This window comes from Mus pahari, chromosome 22 (assembly GCF_900095145.1).
Source record: "Mus pahari chromosome 22, PAHARI_EIJ_v1.1, whole genome shotgun sequence".
NCBI lineage: Eukaryota > Metazoa > Chordata > Mammalia > Rodentia > Muridae > Mus > Mus pahari.
Genome location: NC_034611.1, coordinates 18,737,329 through 18,757,812, shown reverse-complemented (window position 1 = coordinate 18,757,812; position 20,484 = coordinate 18,737,329). Strand labels below are relative to the sequence as shown.

The 20,484-nt window shown below is 41.4% G+C and overlaps 1 protein-coding gene across 15 annotated transcripts in view; it reads left to right on the top strand.

Annotated features, from left to right (window-relative positions):
* The window catches only part of Asph (aspartate beta-hydroxylase), a 210,658-nt gene that overhangs the window by 169,038 nt on the left and 21,136 nt on the right, over positions 1-20,484 (top strand). For all 15 annotated transcript variants that reach the window (XM_021221962.2, XM_029533263.1, XM_029533265.1 and 12 more), the window contains one exon: positions 14,071-14,206. In XM_021221962.2, the coding sequence (XP_021077621.1) occupies positions 14,071-14,206 (136 nt within the window). The remainder of the gene's footprint in view (positions 1-14,070; positions 14,207-20,484) is intronic.

Sequence of the window (20,484 nt, the reverse complement as noted above, 5' to 3'; positions counted from 1 at the left end):
CAGAGCCAGGGTATATCTAGGAAGGTAGCCTACAGTGTTGGATATCCTTGTTGTCGGTTGGCGCACACTTGCACCCAAATATTTTTTCTCTGTTACTTTTTTCTTTTTGCTATTACTTTTTAAATTTTTTTTTTTTTTTTTTTTTTTTTTTTGGTTCATATTCTATGAAAACGTTGACTAGAGCTATACTACCAAATAGACTTCCCACTCTGAACGTTATCATTCCCTGTGAAGACTCGCGTACCATGTAAACCCCTGTTTCCTGTGCCTTTCTAACTTGATGGTTTTAGCCAGGGTCTTGGTTCATTTGTGATGTTATAACAAAATCCCACAAACAGGATGTCTTAGAGGCAACACAGATCTAGTTTTCAAGATTCTGTAGATAAGCATATGAGATCTAAGATGAGCATAACAATACACGGTGTCTGGAAAGAGCTTGCTTCCTGGTTCACTGATGGCGTCTTCTCTCTCTCGGTCTTCATATAGTGGAAGAGAAGAGGCAACATTGTATCAGTACATTACTAAAACTAGTATTAAACTGTATTAATATAATTAATTAAATTAGTATTAAAATTGTATTAAGCTAAACTAGATTATTTTAAATAAAGTGCTAATATCCACTAAGCTTTTTAAAAAGAAAAGACAGGCATTAACAAGTGTTGGTATGCAGATGGAGAAACATAAACCTTTGAATATTTCGGATGGGTACAGGACATGGTGTAACCACTTTGGAAAATACTATTGTTGCTCCTCAAATAGTTGAATATAGAATGAGGGTATGACCCAGCAGTTCTGTTCTAGTAAAATCAAGATCCTTCAAAATGAGGAATATATAGATAAATATGTGGGCATATCTCCTCTACCACAGTTAGAAGTGATGAAGTCCTGACACCTAGTCCAATGCAGATGAACCTTATAAAATCATGCTAAGTAAAACAGGCTAGTCACAAGAAGATCACATTACAGGATTGTGTTCACATGAACTATCTTCTCTAGGCAAATCAACTGACAAAGGAAATAGGTGTTTTCGAGAGTCCGAATGAATGAATGGGATACTGGGGGGTGGCCTCTAATGAGAAAGGGCTTGCGTTTTGAAGTGAAATTCTTTTAAAATTAAAATGTTAATGATTCTTCAACTCTGAGTCTAGTAAACCCGACTGCCTGCTTGGGTTTTCTGTCATTCCACTAGCTGTCTACACAGACACTGGCCATGTTTTCTATGTTTCAGTTTCATTACCTGCAAGATGCGCGTGGCATTCACCCCACCTGTGTACTGAAGGTTTCATAAGTGGGAATGCTCAATAAACATTAGTTATTGTTATTATGGTGGTTGTAATTTTAATTATGTGATTCCGTGCATCTCTAAAAGCAATTATAAAGTTAATTTTGAAGTATCCTCTATTATTGGAATAATAATGTAATAATTAACATCCATTAAATGCGACCTACCAGCCATCAATGTGCTGAGCACTTTTATGTAATATTTCTAATCTAATCTTTATGGCGGCTCTAAAAGATTATTACTGACATGTATATGAATGACATGAGGCTGAGAGAAGTTAAGACACTTGCCTAAGCTCTCATCTCTAATGATGTCGGAACTGAGACTTTAATCCACGTGGCCTTACCCTTAAGTCCACGTCCTCCCTTTTGCCCGACAATGGCCTTCCTTCCGTACTGCTGACATTCGCTCTTAGGTCGTACGATCTTCTTTGGCTAGTTCAGTACTTATTTCATAATCACATGTAACTGAGCTTCTGAGTTTTACCACCTGATCTGTTTCAAGCTCGGCTTTTTTATTTTTTATTTTTTTTAAGAAGGAATGCAGAACCTGGGTGTTAGCCCGAGAGTCCGGCCGCGTAGAATCTCAGCGTATGTGACGTCTCGCAGCTCAGTTCAAAGTGAGACTACTTCACCTTGCTACCTTAACTTGCAGAAATACTAATATCATACATGGACTGACTTTTTTTTAAATGAAAACCATTTTAAAATACGGCCAGTGATGACCGAATCCAAGGAATAACACAGCTCATCGCTGTTCAGTTGCCAAACACACATCAAGATAATCTTCCATTTCAAAATTCCAAATTTGACTATCCTGAGTCACCCAGCCATTGATATCTTGAAATAGAAATCTTCCAGATATGGTGGCTGTCACATTTGACCAAAATGCTTTCAAAATAATTTCTTAGAATGTCTCTAAGTCCCTCGAGTGACTTATTCTTTTAACTACCAATCTGTCGTCTTCAGTCAGGCTACTAAGTGCTCAGAGATAGAGGAACGTTTCCTTGCTGGTTGCGATGAAGCTAAAGAAAATGCAGCCCTGCCTTAGAGCCCCACTTTGTTGACTCATCAACCCTTACTGTGGAACTTATAATTCAGGAGCTCTGACACGGGGTTTATAAGTCTAGATGGAAGAAGCAAAGAAAGTGTTAACAGTATTTTCTCTTTGGGGTATATTTCCATTAGAGTTGGCAGGTTGTTGCGTATCGTTCAGAAATATCAGAGTGCCAAATTCCTGAGAGACATTCAACTTAAAAATTTATATAAAAATGGATTAAAAACCCTTGGTAGGTTGAAAGTAGAAAACATTACTTGTACAAGGAGAAGAGCCATCAGACACTGAGAACCCCACTCTCTATTTGTGATTAGCAGCTTGTTGAGATTAGCCAACATGGCCAGTTTAGATGTAAACACCCATGCATAGAAGTTATAGTAGCACATTCCAAACCCAGCAGCCAAGAGCAGCAGAAACTGTAGGTTAAAATAACCCTCTGGCACCCCCCCCCAACACACACATACACACACACACACATACACACACACACACACACACACACACACACACACACTCACACACACACTCTCACCTCCTTACATTCAGCACTAGGAAAAAAAACAAAAACAAAGAAAACCTCTTGCATTCCTCTCTAAGCTTCAGCAAACAGCACTTGGAGGACATTTGCCTTTCTTCCCAGTGTAGCTTTATCTTAGTTGGAGAAGTTCCCGAGAGCACTGTGCCATTCCCCGGGAGCACTGGGCTGTTCCCAGGAGCACTGTGCCAGTGGTGTGATCCAGCACACAAGAATGGTTAGAGTGGAACTCAGTCCTGCTCCCTTCCATGCTGCTCTTTTTCAGAACTCCATCGTGAATGAATGACCTCACCTGGGCCGGAACAAGGAATTACCCAGTAATTATTATGTTAGGGCTCCCACATTTCTCTCTCTCTCTCTCTGTGATTAAATATTTGAATGGTTTCAAGGAGCTTGAACTTGCTTTGAAATGAGATGGATTGAGGAAGGAAAAAAGAATGTCAGATTTAGTGTGGAATTAAGGCACAAATGAAGAGGATTAGCGGTTTTACATATGAGTGAGGGCTGCGCTGTGGAGGAGCAACAAAAGCATATCCTTAAGCTTTGCATAAGTAGTGTAATCTTACTGTTTTAAGGCACACTTCTAACTTTTTGGACCACGGTGATACCTTTACTAAAAATGGCAGTAGAACAAAGATGAGGTGAATGACTGAGAGCCGTGTGCTTAAAGGTGAACCTTGTAGGAGGAGGCCCCCTGTTAGAAACAGAGAAATGTTTGGTCTCTGGCACTCAGGAGAAGTAACTGCATTCAGCCAAGATTGTTTCATCTCCAAATTCAAAATAACTCCTCCTTTCTTGCAAGGTTTTGTTGAGGCTCAAAACATAAAACAAGGAAACCCACCACCTAGGATGTCCCTGGTGCAGTTTAGATTCGCCCTCTGTCCTGAGACTGTAACTGGAGCTGTACGCCAAAAGGCCAGCCTGCAAAGGTCACAGAGGGCTAGGCTCAACCACAGCTTCTAACACCCCAACTAAAGAGCCGACTAAGAATGAGATACGGAGAGATTTAATCTACACGCACTGGGAAGAAGAGCAGAAAAAGGCTCTGGGGTCTCCAGGTTTTATCCTTGGAGTTCTGACATGAGCTTAGATAGACACTATTGAGTGACTTACATACCTGTTCGTAGAGGTAAACTGTGGCCCAGTATAAAGCAAACTCCCTGCCTTTTATCCCGCCTTCAGTTGCCTTGTAGGCCGAAGTGAGTAATCTTTGCTTTTCAGCTAAAGCTACTTCTAATGGCCCCTTTAAGATCATCCTATTTAAACCAACTCTGGCAAAGGAAAAAAAAAAGTGATTGCATCACCTTTGAGTTATTTTAAACCAAAAGGCAACATTTCTTTCACAAAGTAAAGTGAATTTTCAATATTTGTCAACATGGGAAAAATAGCTTTATGAGAGGAAAAAACACTTTTGAGGAACACTGCAGTGTTTGATGTTTCAGAATGATTGTCTATAGTTCATATTCCATTTTAGGTTTAAAAATGCTTAAGCTAGAAGTTCATGCTCTATGGCTTGATATACATATGTAAAGATCAATATCTTGAATGTACATATGGCCATGTATATGTTCGGCTGTCTCATTTATCCTCGACGTCCCTGAAGCCCTCAAATGGGGATAATGTGTCAGATACAAAGGCCCAAAGACTAAACTCCACACCAGTCTAGCTGTGACCCTGAGGCCTACAAGAGCCTGCGTGGCAAACCAGCGTCACTAAAATAACCAGGCAAAGAAAACAGCTCAGTATAAATTAGGCTTGCAGAAGACCACACTTCTGTGTTGCACAACAATCTAGGAAACTTGGCAGTGACTTCTGTAACATTAGCCCAAATGGCAGTGATCTGATTCACAAATAATACCTTTCTTGGGTTTTCTCTATAGTTCTAACAACCAGGAAAAGCCAAGAAGGCACTTCTAATTTAGTCCCAGCAGACACCCTCCTTGTCAGATATTGCACAGTTGTCCTCCCTTGCCTCCCCACACCACCCCCACCTGGCGGGCTAAGCCTGACTCCCTCCAAGCTCAGAGTAAATGGCTTCTGCTGTTCTTATTTGACTGGTCTTGTTTTTATTTTCACAATAAGAAATGATAGCTATTTTTCTTTCATCTTTATATTCAAGCTTAGAAAAACAGAGCTGGTCAGAATGCATCAGGGCTAGCAAGAAATTGTTCCTTTGATCTGCAGAGGTTTTATTAAAATTACTGCCCAGAGAGTTTGCTCTGAGACTCTGTACTTGCTGTGTGGCCTGTGCGCTGTTCTACTCCCTCAGCTGTGCCCCACCCCAACTGAGAGGGGGCCAGCACCTCCGTGTTGCTGCTGTTTCTAAAGCCTGGCACAGGTGCCCAAGAGTAGCAGTAAAAGAGCTTAAGGCAGGGATGCTCTTAAAGTTATAATAAGACGTTTGTCTTAGCGACAATTTCCTGGTATGACTTAAAAATTGCAAACCCCCAAAAGCAAAAAATAGACCAGTGGAGTTGATTTAACTTCTACACCTGGACGCAATCAATAAAGCGAAAAGGTGACCTACAGAATTTGCGAACATATATGCAAAGTAAACATAAAATTAAGATTTCATATCTAAAATATATGAGGACGTATGTACCTCAAAGGCAGATATTCTTTTTTTTTTAATTAGATATTTTCTTTATTTACATTTCAAATGTTATCCCCTTTTCCTAGTCTCCCCTCCAAAAATCCCCTATCCCCTCCCCCCTCCCCCTGCTCCCCAGCCCACCCACTCCCATTCCTGGTCCTGGTATTCCCCTATACTGAGGCATAGAGCCTTCAAATATTCTGACTTAAAATGGCTAGGACATTCTTCTCAATGACCAATGGATATGTGAAAAATGGCCAAAAAAATAAAAGTCAAAACCATGGTGAGATGTCACATCACGATAAAAATGAGGAACTAGGTATTGACAAGGATGTGGAGGAAAGACCTCCCAGGCATGGACAGTGGGAATATAAATTATACATTCATTATGCAAAATAGCGGGGGACTTCTTCACTAAACAATTAGCAGTACTATAATTTGGTCCAGCAATCATGTTTATATATATATATATATATATATATATATATATATATATATATATATATATATATATATATATATCTTTACAAAGGCAGGTAAATAAAAATATAAAATATCATATATAACATAATATATGATATATATATAATTCTATAATATATAATATATATATATATATATGGAAAATGATATCAAATTGTGAGCCCCCCCAACCCCTACCCCAATCCATTGTAACATTGTTCATAATATTCCAATACATGACAATGCTCTGTGTACCCACTAGCAGGTACATGGATAAAGAATATAGTACATATGGCCTTATAGATACTATATGGCCTTTAGAAAAGGAGCCATTTTCATTTGCAACAACATCTGGTCCTGAAGGATAGATGTCAGACATAGAAAAATAGATTCTGTGTGATATTACTTGTATGTGAAATCTGACAGAGTCAAAGTTGTAGTAGCCAAGAGTGAGCACAGTGGTTGTCATGAGCTAAAGTATGGAGAGAATGGGGGATGTTGGCCCGGATGGCGTAAACTCTGATTTACTAGAGGAAAAACTCATGGCTATAGCCTGCAGCATGGGGATGATGGATGTGGTCATGAATCTGAGCGTGGACATCATGAACCTCACAAAATACCCAAATAAAAGCTGTCGTGTGGCACACACTGATGTGCTTAGGCTTTGTCCATTGAGTATGGCAAGGTAAAGGTGAGATTCTAATCATGTTGGAAAAGGAGACAAACTGTAGAAAGAAGTGATTAGTTGCCTTTAAGAAGTCCTAAAGAAGCACTTATTGTATATAGTCTAAGCTTCGATCAAGGGTAGGCACACCCTCAGTATCGTTAGACATGTAGTTTTGCTGGTGGCATGTTCTCTCAAGAGCACTGGGAATAATGGGCTGCCCAGTAGTAGGCCCAGGTCAAGCAAGGTCACGGAGCCTGAACAGCAGTTGGTGTGAAAAGCTCCATACGGGCGGCTTGTATGATGATTACCTTGGAAAAGGAGAAACTAATTATATGAGGATTTTTTTTTTTTTTTTTTTTTTTTTTATGAAACGTAGAATTCTGCACCCAAAATGCCTGAGGAGAGAAGTGTTTCAGAGTCGCCTTTTAGGGGTTTTTATAAAAATTTTCTTGGGGATAGGAGGTGCTAGGAGCACAAAGTTCATTTCCGTTTCAGATGCACTTGGGAGCCATAGGCTGAATGTAACTTTATACACTATTTTGCAAAATTTTGCACGTGAAATAAGGTTTTGTGGTATGTTATTTTCTATCACTGCTCATAAAGTTCCTGGATTTGAAGGGTTCAGGTTTTCAGGTGTTTGGAGTAGGTACATTCAACCTGTGACATCAAGGGATCATATTGTAATGTTTTTTTTTTTTTCCAAATACAATAAAGATATGTGTTAGAAAACTAAGTCTCCAACAGGGGCAGAATGTCTACCAGCTACACAGGAAACGAAGTGTGATCTTTCAGCTCAAGGATGAGTGATACTTCATTGTCATAATATTGTAAAATCTGAATGTGAATTTACTCAGATATGTGATAGATTTGGGAAGTCAACGATCACCAAGATGAAAAAGAGAAAGCCATCTAATTTTAAGTTGCTACCCATCCCTCCTAGATTAGTGATAGTGTCTATGATTCATAGTTAAGAATGGTAATATATACATCTTATGTATATAAAAACAGGCAAAGAAACATTTAAAAGAATGAGCTGTGAGTGGGGTTAGGGTTAGAGAAGAGCAGGTAGAGAGGCCACTGTGTTCATCGTACATAATGGTTAGCTATTAAACAAACACGGACTTCTTTTTCATTAAGAGAAAAGTTAGTAAAGAGACTGGTGAAAGTGAGTTTGGCTTTAGTTCGTCCTCAAAAGAATGATATTTTTGAGGTGGGGGGGGGGAGTCCAAGGTATATAACCCATGGTTCCTGCCACTGAGCTTAAAAATAAAATAAAAAAGCCTTCGCAGAAGCCAGTCTTGAAGGGCTATCAGGAAAAAAGACTTGAAAACAGTTGGATGTTGGAAAGACCTGTCAGGTTGGTGGAGCAGGCAGAGGGGCGGATGAGGAAGCCATGGTGACAGACCAGGGCTTCGGTGGAGGCAAAGCTGGTACACTCTATCACAAGTACCTGCTTGTAGATAATGAGAGCGGTGAATACAGCTGAGCTTTACAGGCAAGTGTAGGCAGCCATTGATGAGGCCATGTAGCTCTGGAATGGCAGTCCTCTGGGTTCAGAAATCCATGTAGCCACCAGAACAGAAGCAACATGCTCCTAAAGGCACCGACTTCCTAGAAACCGGCCCAGATAGAGCGACAGCTTAATCTCTCTTTCTGATCTTACCAAATGAATGCATTAAGGACCAAAGAGGTCATATTTCAAATGAAGCTTTGAAAAAAATGTGTAGGCATTGCTCACTCTTGTGTCCAGGTTAATGCATTCAACGCATCTCAGATACCTGTGGAGAACGTGCATATTGTTTCTGTTACTCTCTTACTTTGCATTCCTACCCACCCACCCAGACAGACAGACAATCAGACAGACACATTCAGCTGGAGTCTGGATGCCTGCCGTGTCTCTGCCATGTCCTTGTGTTGAGTCCCTGACTCCCATGCTGAAGGCATTCAAGCGTGGGACTTTTGAGAGGAGACTGGCTCATTAAGCTGGGCACTTACGCCTCTCATGCTTTGCCCCATGCAAGGCTTGTGAGTTGTTAGGGGAAAGCAACAAAATAAAACAGCTCTTCGACAGACACCAGAGCTTCCCAATTGCTTGATCTGGAACATGAGTGGCTAGAAATAAAATGCTAGATTTCTGTTGTTCAAAACCACCCAGTCAGTGCCATGGGCCATACTAGCTAAGCACACACACACACACACACACACACACACACACACACACACACACTCACTGTAATTAAGTTTGAATTTTGTATAATTTATTTATTTTTTAACCATATAGTTCAAAAAAGTATCCCCAGGCCCTTCCCATAGTTCTTCCTACTGCCCCATGATATCATTCCAAAGATGAGACCTCCCAGAGTCATTAGTGTGGTTAAAAGATGTTTCCATCAAAACTTACATGGTTGTGCTTGGTGTATACCTGAGTTTCCCTTTGTGTGTACCAGGCTTACCTGTGTCATCTAATGGTTCACTCAGTTCTGACACTTGTCATGGGTAGAAGCTGACCTGAGCATGCCTGCGTGAACTACTGTAAATGGGAGACTGTGAGAACCCCAATTTGTGAGAACTCTGGGGGGAAAACACGCTAATGCCCACCACAGTGTAGTCTCTAGGCCAAGGTGTGACCCTCTTTCTTTCCATGGGTACCTTAGGAATGGTTGAGGAGGGGACAGAAGAGTGGCTTTCTGTTGGCCACAGGTCTGTGAGCTATGGGCTTCAAAGTCATTTTGTGTCTCCTGAGGAGAAATGCTACCCCCTAGAACAACAGTAGAGATCTTCCAGCCCTCAATTTCTATGACAGAGTATTGAACTCAAAAGAGAAAAATACCAAGTTGATGGTTTACTATGAACATAAATAGAAATCTCTGTAGCTCTTGGTTAGTCATGGTAGTCTACAAAGGAACACAACCAAAAGAATATGCATAATTGATTAGAAGACCAGAGCCTGGTTAGTTTCAAAGTGGCTGTCTGTGGGCTGGAGGGCTGAGAAAAGCAATAGGCCTGCTCAGTGCTAGAAACTGGAAAACCAGAAAGATGCAGCTGTTGTGGGAGGCTGTGGGTCTCAGTCCTGTGTCAAATTGCTAGGGAAATAAAATCAAAGGCTGGAGTTTGATGTCCTCTGACAGTGGTGGCAGCAGAAAGTACTAAAGGGGGGTTAGTTTCAGAAAGAAAGAAAGACAGGAAGGAAGGATGGAGTGTGGAAAGAAGGAAAGGAGGGAGGCAGGGAGGGAGAGAGACAGAGAAAGAGAAAGAGATCCATCATTTACCAGCCTCCTCCCTGAGCTGCTTCTAGTTCCATCCAGGCTCCCAGATGATGAGCTGATACCACGCATGGTCAGAGTGCATCTTCTCTCATCACTTCTCCACACCCCCCCCCATGTCATGATGTCATGTGTCTGACATCATCTACACAGATGCCCCTAGGACTGTGCTATGCTGACATCATCTACACAGATGCCCCTAGGACCGTGCTATACTGACATCATCTACACAGATGCAACTAGGACTGTGCTATATTGACATCATCTACACAGATGCCCCCAGGACTGTGCTACGCTAGTTTTTTAGGCATCTCACAGTCCACTAAGGTTGATAACCAAGATCAACCATGGCAAGTAAAGATGGGAACCATGCGTGGCATTTTAGCCCATGTGTTTAGAGTCAGGCACTGGGACCCCTCAGCACTGATGTGTGATGTCTGGGCTTCAGCTGTCACCCAGCTCAACTAACACATACAGGGGAACAAAGGGCTTTAAAACAAAATCCTACATGGTCCAGCACATAAAGGAGGTTGCTGCCAAGCCTGTGACTTGAATTTGATTTCCAATGCCTACATGGAAGGAGAGAAATGACTCCTTTGAATCATCTTCTAAGCTTCTAATGCATACTGTGACACATATGCGCCCCTACATCAGTGAAAGTCACTAATTAATTACATACACACACATGGGGGTGGGGAGGTGGGGGGTAGGGGAGTGATTACTACCATGGAAAACTACCTTGGCAACACTTCCAGAAAGGCTGAGGGTGAAGGGTGCAGGACTAACATTTCATATAAAAAGACAGCCTGTTCTTAAGTAGAAATTTAAATTATATTGAGTGATGCAATCACTTTAACATTTTCTCCTAGGACTTTGTGCCCTATTTTAGTAACAAAAAGATCAGCTGTTCCCAGCTATGCCCTTAAAATCAGCTTTCAAAAGAAATAAAAGGGATTTCTAAAAGGGGGGGGGTGGGATGGGGAAAGGCAAAGCTTGCCCTTATAAGGCTCCGATAACCTCATTTGGAAAGTAATTTCATGTGTTAGAGAGGTAATTCTCTCCTTGTCTGTGTGACAGACTCACAAGAATCTAACAGGTTTATCTAGCAACTTGACCAAGCTACAGTAACACTGAGTACTGAGGCAAACACTGAGTACTGAGGCAATTTAGAAGCGTTAGTGACAAGCACACTGCGAGATTCTGAGAAGCACTTTTCCCTCTTTCTCATACATAGTCTTGAAACCTTAACAAAATCATCCTGTTCGTTCCCTCACTCCCGGGACCTTGAGCAGAAAGGACTTTTGAGCGTCCCTTTATTGCCATGTGCCCTTGCTCTTCTTAGCTATAACCTGCGACTTGGGATGAGTGAAGAGGGAGGGACCGGGGTTGGATGGTGTTGAACAAGGATCAGTGATTGGCAGGCCTCCACACGGGAGGAGGGGACACAGGGGTTGCAAGAAAGGCACTGATGGGCTTCACAGGAGCAGAATTACCAAAGCATTCTCTAACCAAAACCCCGTGCCCTGTGGTATTCTAAGAGCTCCCGTGTTTTCACATGATACAAAAATGTCCCCTGAAAACAAGAATGACAAATCTAGCCTTCTAAGACCTTAATTGGCCTTATATGTGATTCCAGAATTGGGGAGCAGTCTGCATCTATTGTCTCAGGAGTCTGTACCCTAGGAGCAGATTGTATTTATAACCAGAGAAAAGGAAGGGAATTTAAAACAAAACAAAATGTAAGCAAGGCAGAGAAGCTGAGTTGGTGGCTGCTTGGGTCTGTCCTATTTGACCTTGGTTTAACAGTTGGTGTCTGGCAATTGGCTGCGATTCGCCTACTTGCTCCCAGGGTAGGGTAAAACCTGGATACATATCAAGTTTCAGTGTACACTGTATGGGGAAATGCTTGAGGAAGTTTGAAATTACGTTTAGGTAGCAGATTCACGCTGGGTGGGTGTCGTCCCCACACAAATCTGAAACTGTCTGATTTTGGGAGCCTGCTGCCTGTGCAGTCCTTCTGATTTAACCAGGTTTTCTTTTCCTACATTCAATCACAAGTCCATGGAACATAGGTTGGTCAAAACAAAACGACACCAAAACCAATTTTCATTCTGTAGCGGGCCTCTGTTTACCCCCAAGGTAGAATGCTGTTCACTGGCATCTCACTCTCAGAAAGCTCTTACTGTTTCCATGCTGTGCATTGAAATGCTGCTATTTATTTTTATTTTTATCTTTATTTTTAAAGATTTATTTATTTATTATATGTAAGTACACTGTAGCTATCTTCAGACACTCCAGAAGAGGGCGTCAGATCTCGTTACGGATGGTTATGAGCCACCATGTGGTTGCTGGGATTTGAACTCCAGACCTTCAGAAGAGCAGTCGGGTGCTCTTACCCACTGAAATGCTGCTATTGTGCAGTTACTTCCGGTGTTCCCACCACCCGAAGCATACTGTACCTGATCCCTGATATATGTTGGAATCCGGGTAGTTTTCTGTTTTGTTTTGGTTTTGTTTTTTGGTTTTTTGTTTTTTTTGGGGGGGGTGGTTTTTGGTTTTTCAAGACAGGGTTTCTCTGTGGAGCCCTGGCTGTCCTGGAACTCACTCTGTAGACCAGGTTGGCCTCGAACTCAGAAATCCGCCTGCCTCTGCCTCCCAAGTGCTGGGATTAAAGGCCTGCGCCACCACGCCCGGAAATCCAGGAAGTGCGGTCGTGCTCTGATCCCTTGCCCTCTGTTATTCCAGACACGTTTTTTGCTGGAGCATGGGAACAACGGGGTTTCCATTCCCAAACCCCCGTTTCACTCTGTGCCTCCTTAAAGTTCTGTAGACTCACCTCTGTCTGCTTATACCCATCGCTCCCACCAGCCTTCCTGCTCCTGAGGGACACCGCGGTGCAATGGGACAAGAACCAGCATCATCAGTCACTAAATATGCCCACATGAAGCCCCGGCTGAGGCTAAAGCAATTTTTACATAATAAGTCAAGGGCATGTTTGTTTGACTGAACTCTAAACATTTTTTTTCCTTTTGTTATTAACTTTATAATGTATCCTGCCCCAGTGGATGATTTCCCCAATCCTTTGAAAGCCTAACCACTGTCTATCTTGTTGGAATGGTGTCACTGTAAGGAACACTATTGAAATTAAATCTGTGATCTGAGTTCCAGTGTGGATGCTGGAGTCACATGGAACTTGGTCGTTGCACCGTTAGCAAAACGGTGTCTTCGTTAGATTGGAGGGGGAAAGAGGACCAAGAGGGGAGACAGGGAAAGAGGGAGAGAGGGGGAGAGAGACAGAGAGATAGAGGGACATACAGAGAGACAAACAGAGACAAAGAAAGGAAGGGGTGAGAATAAAGGGAGAAACTTTAAACATGTTGTAATACAAATAATTATAGCAAGAAAGCTTTTCATAGTTTATAAGTTTATTTTTTTCATTTTTATTTTATGTGTATATATTCCCTACCTGACTGCATGTGTACCACATATATGCCTGATGCCCACAGAGGGCATGGAAAATCCTGGAACTGGAGTTAAAGAGCCACCTTATGGGTTCACAGAGCCAAACCCTGGTTGTCTACAAGAGTAGCTAGCTAAAACTCTTAACCAATAGTAAGCTGCCTTCTGGTCTGAATTTTCTCTTTCCCTCCTTTCCTCCTGCCCTCCTTCCCTCTCCCTCCCTTCCCCCCTTCTTCCCTCCCCAGCCCCTTCTCTCAATATACTTGAGTTTCTTTAGGTTCCAAAGAAGCTAAAATAAACATCTAAATGAAAGCAAGAATTTTTATTTCGTTCTTTCTTATTTTTGCTTTTAGTCAAGATGTTTTTTGTTTGTTTGTTTATTGGTTATTTTATTTATTTACATTTCAAATGTTGTCCCCCTTCCTGCTCTCCCCTCCACAAAACATCCATCCTCCACCACCTTTGTCTCTAAGAGGGTACTCCTCCACCTACCCACTCCTGCCTCACCTCTCTAGCATCTCGCTACACTGGGACATCAAGCCTCCACAGGACCAAGGGTCTCTCCTCCCATTGATACCAGATAAGGGCATCCTCTGCTACATATGCAGCTGGAGCCATGAACCCATGCGTGTGTACTCTTCGGTTAGTGGTTTGGTTTTCTTTCTTTCTTAAACAAACAAAGCAACTGAGTCACTATGAGATGTTTTGCACGACATATTTTTCATCTCGGTGAAACTAAAATCTCCTTTGAAGTCTTTAGAGAGAAACTGGAAGTTAATCCGTGATGAAGGCCTCATGGTGATGGATAGAGCCAAGGGTCTCTTCCTGCCTGAGGATGAAAACCTTCGGGAGAAGGGCGACTGGAGCCAGTTCACACTGTGGCAGCAAGGTGAGCTCTGGTCTTCTAGATTATCTTCCTCATGCACAGGCCGGATGGTACATGAGTAGTCTTCTGACAGCTTCCTGTGGCACATGATCTGCCCGCACTGGCTTTAAACCTGTGCATCTGCTTGTTTGTATACATGTGTGTATGTGGCTAAATACGCAAGTGCTTTCAATTAAAGAGTGCGCTATTCTCTGTACCTCTGCAGTGTATGAGTAGCTGGAGAGCCCAGCACCTCTGTCACTGTCTCAGAAGGGAGTATCTCTGAACTGTGTTCACTGCTGTAAAGTGCAGCTTAGGCTGGGGGGACAAAAGGGCGCCAGCACGGTGGGAGCCACTGCAGATGCTGAAGGTGGTGGCGGCGGTGGCATTGGTGTGCTTTGTTATGACTGTTTTCTCCTTCCTCATTCATATGTTTCTTCTTGTTGTTCTTTCTGTGGATATTCAGTTGTTCTGGGAAACATTTTGGTTGAAATGCCTTAGCAAATTTGTTACATTCTTTATTAATAAAAGCATTGAAGTGTGATGAATATGTGACTTCAGATGCTTAACCTATACTGAGTTTTAAAAGAGAGTAAATTTATGTCTTGATTTCCATTTTGAATCAAAATAATTGTGTGTGTGTGTGTCTGTGTGTGTGTGTGTGTGTGTGTGTAAGAGAGAGAGAGTATGTGTGTTGCAGGATTTAAATGGAGAACTTGATATGTATTAGGCAAATGACGAAATACCAAGTTCTATCCCCAGCTCTTGTATTCCTTTTTGAATAATCAACTTTTTTCTTTTTATTACATTGTTATTATTTAAAACAAATTTTAAATGTAAAGTACGTTGGCGCTTTCCCACTCCTACCCACCCAACTTTAAGTTCTTTCTCAAAAACCAAGCATAAACAAAATAAACCAACAGCTCTCCTTCAACAACAAATTGTAACCACATAAAAACACATGAGAGCACACATACACATACACACACACACAGAGAGAGAGAGAGAGAGAGAGAGAGAGAGAGAGAGAGAGAGAGAGAGAGAGAGAGAGAGAGAGAGAAACAACAACAACAAAAAACTGCAGTCTATTATGGGTTGGTCAGCTACTCCTGAACATGAGCACTGCCCTGGACTGACTGATATACCCAGTGTCATTTTATTGGGAAAAACTGAGTTTCCCTCTCCCCATAGGTATAAATGACAGTTCAGGTGTTAACTTTTACCCTAGTGGCTAGGTTTTTATTCTTTCATTTATTCACTACACTTTTAAAAAAAATACAACAAATTAAATATAATAAGATAAAAGAGAAACGATCACATCGAAGTTGAACAAGACAACCAATGGGGATTTAAAAGAGAACCCAAGAGAAGGCACAAGAATCAGAGACTCACTCATTTGCACATTCAGGTTTCTCCTAAAAAAACAAAAAACAAAAAAAAACCCACTAAATTATGGAAACCATAATGTAAACACAGAGGACCTGGTGCAGGCCTATGCTGGCCCCATGCATGCTGCTTCTGTATATGTGAGTTCGTTTAAGTTTTGCTCATATTGATTTAGGGGGCCTTGTTTTCTTTCAACCATCCACTCTGTCTCTTACATCCTCTCTGCTTCCTCTCTCATGGGGTTCCCTGAGTTCTGAGAAAAGGGATTTGATGGAGACATCCCATTTAGTGCTGAGCGTTCCAAGGTCTCTCACTCTGCAGTGTCTTGGGTCTCTGCGTTTGTTCCTGTTTGGTGCAGAATGAAGCTTATCTGATGATGACTGAACAAGGCGCCGATCTACGATAATAGCAGAGTATCATTAGGAATCATTTCATTGCCACATTTGTTTTTTTCTTTAGACCAGTATTGCTTGGCTTCTACCCTAGGTCCCTGGGGTATCTAGTCTCAGGTTCTTTGTCACCCAGGAAGTATCGAGTGTGGATTTAATCTTGTAGAGTTGGCCTTGTGTCAACTCAGAGATTGGTTGGTCATTTCCATATGCTTTGTGCCACCACTGCACTAACCTATCTTGCAAGCAGTACATTGTTGCAGATAAAGGCTTCATGGTTGATGTGGTGTTGACATTTTTATTTCCATAATGTGGAGAGTACCTTCCTGTTCCAAAGATACTAGCAAGTAGGGGTAAAGGCTCTATATGGGCACCAGTTCAATATCTCCATGTTCAATGAATTATATAGGTGTTTCAGCCATGGGGTCTTGCTGTCAGTTTGTGGAGAGCAATCTGTAGTCTTGGTAACATCCTGGGTTGTTTGAAGATTCCTGTGGGAACCCTTTGGCCAGTAACTCTAATAGATGTAACCTAATTATGGTTCATTTGGTGACAAGAGATGACCAGTTGGGACTCAATCTCTCCATTATTTGTATATATTTTAGGAGGCTTCTACTATACTAGATTTCCATACTACCTCTCAAATGCCCTTCAGTTTTAGCAGTTGCTTTATGTATCTCCTCCCACACATCTCTCCATATGTATTTATTCCTTTTCCCTTTCCTTATCAGATCTATCTGTTCCATCTTGTCCCTTATGCTATACCTACCCTCTGTGGGTCTATGGCTTGTCGTTTGGTAATCATTGACTTAACACTAGATGTGCTCTTATAATCCAATTATCAAGTAATACTTTGTCTTTCTTAGTCTGGGATACTTCACTCAGGATGCATTTGTGTATTTATTTCTTTATTTGTTTGGCTTGGTTTGGTTCCATTAATTTATCTGAAAATTTCATGAGATCTTTTTTTAAACAGCTGAATAATTCTCCATTCTGTAAATGTACCATATTTTCTTTATCCATTCTTCAGTTGCGGGGCATGTTGGTTGTTTCCATGTGAATAGCTCAGTAATGAACATGGATGAGCAATTTTCTCTGTGGTAGGATACTTTGTATATGTGCCCAAGAGTGGTATAGCTGAATCTTGAGGTAACTTGACTCCCATCTTCCTGTGGGACTGCCACACTGATTTCCATTGTGGCTGTACGAACCTGAACTCCCACCAGCAATGTATGAGTGTTCCCTTTATTCCACATCCTCTACAGCATGGGCTGTCACTTCTTTTGTTGATTGTAGCCATTCTGACATTAGTTATATGGAATATCAAAGTAGTTTTGATTTGCATTTCCCTGATGGCTAAGGATGCTGAACATTTCTTCTCAGCCATTGGAGGTTTCTCTGTTGAGAATTCTCTATTTAGATATGTAACCCGTTTTATAATTGGGTTGTTTTCTTGATACTAATTGCTTGACTTCTTTAAATATTCTGGATATTAGCCCTCTACCAGATATGCAGATGGTTAAAATCTTTCCCTATTATTTAGGCTGCCACTTTGTCCAAATTATGATGTGGCTTAGCAGTTAAAGGCTAGACTCAAGGCCAAAAATATAAGAATAATCAACTTTGTAGCACTGAAGGATGGTAGAACTGACAGATATCCTATATTTTCTTCACCAGTAAGTTTGTAAATGGATCCGTACAGTGCTAGGGGCCTGAGTCAGTGTTAGAGCTCTTGCCTGAGTTGTACGAGACCCTGGGCTTGCTCACTAGAAATCTAACAAATTACTACGTGACTACTGTTAAATGTGTGTCTGGCTCACAAATTAAACAACTATTGCCAACCATGACTAAAGTACAAAGGACACGCAAACCACACATCTTTATTGTAGAGCCTAGGGCAAATGGTGCTAACAATTCTCATCACTTCAGGATGACTGAAGCTTTAAGTTCTCCTCTGCAGTCTGCTTGCGGCCAGGATAGAATGTGATTGGAAACTGTATTTTAATGCACAGGGCTCGGAAACAACAAGCTCAGTTTACACTGTTATGCTGAGCAGCCACTAACATTGATCAGAGTTGTCATGTAAGATGAAATTTCTCTTCTCTGAATATTAAGAAGAATATACCCAGGTCTCCAGCTTCATGAATATACCTGATAAAGTCGCATGCAAGTGGTACATTATTCTTTTATATCTGTATTGACTGTTAGATCTCTTGCCAGAGCCATTTTTTTTTCCCAAAAAAAGCCAAGTTTGCTGCTTGTTGAGAATTAACTTTGGTGACAAATAATATAACTGCAAGCAAATTCACTGTGTTACCAACACTGGGCACTCCTTATTCAATTACAGACTGAACTGAATGCCTCCTGCCTTGTAACCTGTGATGTAACACAATGAGGATGCATAGGATTTGGAAATCGTGGTCCTTGTTTACAGTTCTGAATGTATTCTCTCTTGGTCTCTCATGTGGGCATGCCCTGAATCTCCTTGAAAAGAGTAAAGAAAGTAGTTGCGTTGAGTATGGAGTAGTTCCCACTGTCAGTGGATCCTGCGAAGAAGAGTATCAAATATATGCCAGTGATTCTGCAGTATTGCAGTGTAATGAGAACTCATTAGTAAAGGGCAACCAAGAGGCAGTGCTGAGGCCTGGACTAGGCCTGGACTAGTCAGGGTTCTCCAGAATAAAATAATGACATATATATATATATATATATATATATATATATATATATATATATATATAGAGAGAGAGAGAGAGAGAGAGAGAGAGAGAGAGAGAGAGATTGATTTTGATTAAGAGGATTTATTAGAATGGTTTACAGGCTGTAGTCCTGTTAATCCAACAATAGCTGCCTATAAAAAAAGAAGAGGCAAGAATGCAATAGTTGTTCAGTCCATGAGGCTGGATGTCTCAGCGGGTCTCCAGTATAAGCAGGAATCCTGAGGAAGTAGGCTCTAATGCCAGTGAAGAAATGGACTTGCTAGTGAGGGCAAGAGCCAGAAGATAAAGAGAGAAGCTGCCTTCTTCCAAGTCCTTTAAGTAGGCTTCCAGCAGAAGTGTGGCCCAGATTAGAGATGTGTCTTCCCACCTCAAAAAAAACTGGATTAAAGAGGTGACTCCCCACTTCAGAGATCCAGATTAGAAGTAGATCCTTCCTATTTCACATGATTTAATTAAGCAAAAATTCCCTCACAGATGTGCCCATCACAAGGCCTATCTAAAAGCCCAGATGTTGGATCTATGACAGGTGCACTGTAATTGCTAACTCTCTGCTCTCCCATTCAGCGTGGTACCCCTCTGTGTGTTGGTTTGTCCTCTAGATAACAAGACCTGAGTGACTTCCTTCCTGGGTACAGCGTACATTATACATCACTCTGAATGTCTGACCATAGTGAGCAATACAGGAACTTTGTGTCTAGTGCGCCCTTCCAATCACATGTGAATAATTAAAACAATGGGTTGCAAGCCACGGATGTTGAACCACTACTGCCAACTTTCTCCTGAAAGAGAATCTTTACCTTATGCCTACACGAGATATACAAGCTGTATCCCTGATGCTTGAGATCAACTCTATCTGGTCAGAAATAGTTCGGGATTCCAAGTTTTTCTGACCTGGGAATAAGGGCATGGACTTTGTCAGTTGAGTGTTCCTGATCAAAGCATGGTCTAGACCTGAGGTCACTTGAACACTATACTAGAAAGCTCGGTTAGTTTCAGCTTGTGGATATGTCGATTAAGGATCCTCACTTTTTATGTACCTAGAGGTTAAAACCCAGACCTCACCAGAGGAAGTCCTGGTGACAGGATCGATTTGGTGGTCTTGGCACAACTGACCAGTCAGGTGTCACACAAGCTCAGGCCTTACCAATGGTTGCAGCTGCTCTGGTGGCTTCAAGCTACCAGACCTCACCCAGCTTCAACTTGAGCCACCCAATCCCTGCTAGCCCTCCTAAAGCCTTGCTCATGGATGCCCTAGAAAACCAGGGCTAAAAGGTCCGTTAGGATGGCCTATACATCTATTTGCTATTCTTTCAAGCTGGCTTAAATTGTTTGGCTCATCGGGGCACAGCATTACTAACTAAAAAGAGCACATAGCAATGTACTTGATTAAGAAGCAAAAAGTTCATGTGCAAAGAGCTAATAAAATGGCAGAAACTGCTTCCTAGGTTTAGAGGTCCACTTGACCGAGGCAGAAGTCATAACGCTGTATCTCTTAGAACTCATTTTGTTCTCAGCATAAGATTATCTTAGTGAACATGAACATTAAAGTCAAACTCATCTTTAGATGTAATTTCTTTTATGGGAATTTTTAATAGGAAAACAAAATGTTCTTTCTTTAAAAGACAAAACAAAACAAAAATCCTGTTGATTTTTTTCCTCCTTTCATGAAAGCTAGTGATATTGTATACATTCTGAGCACATCTTCCCAAGAAGAGTGTGGAGAAATTTTACAGTGTCCAAGATGCTGAAGATGAAGTCCTAGAATCTGTTATTGATATAATTACTCATAAAAAGTACTTTCTCCTTA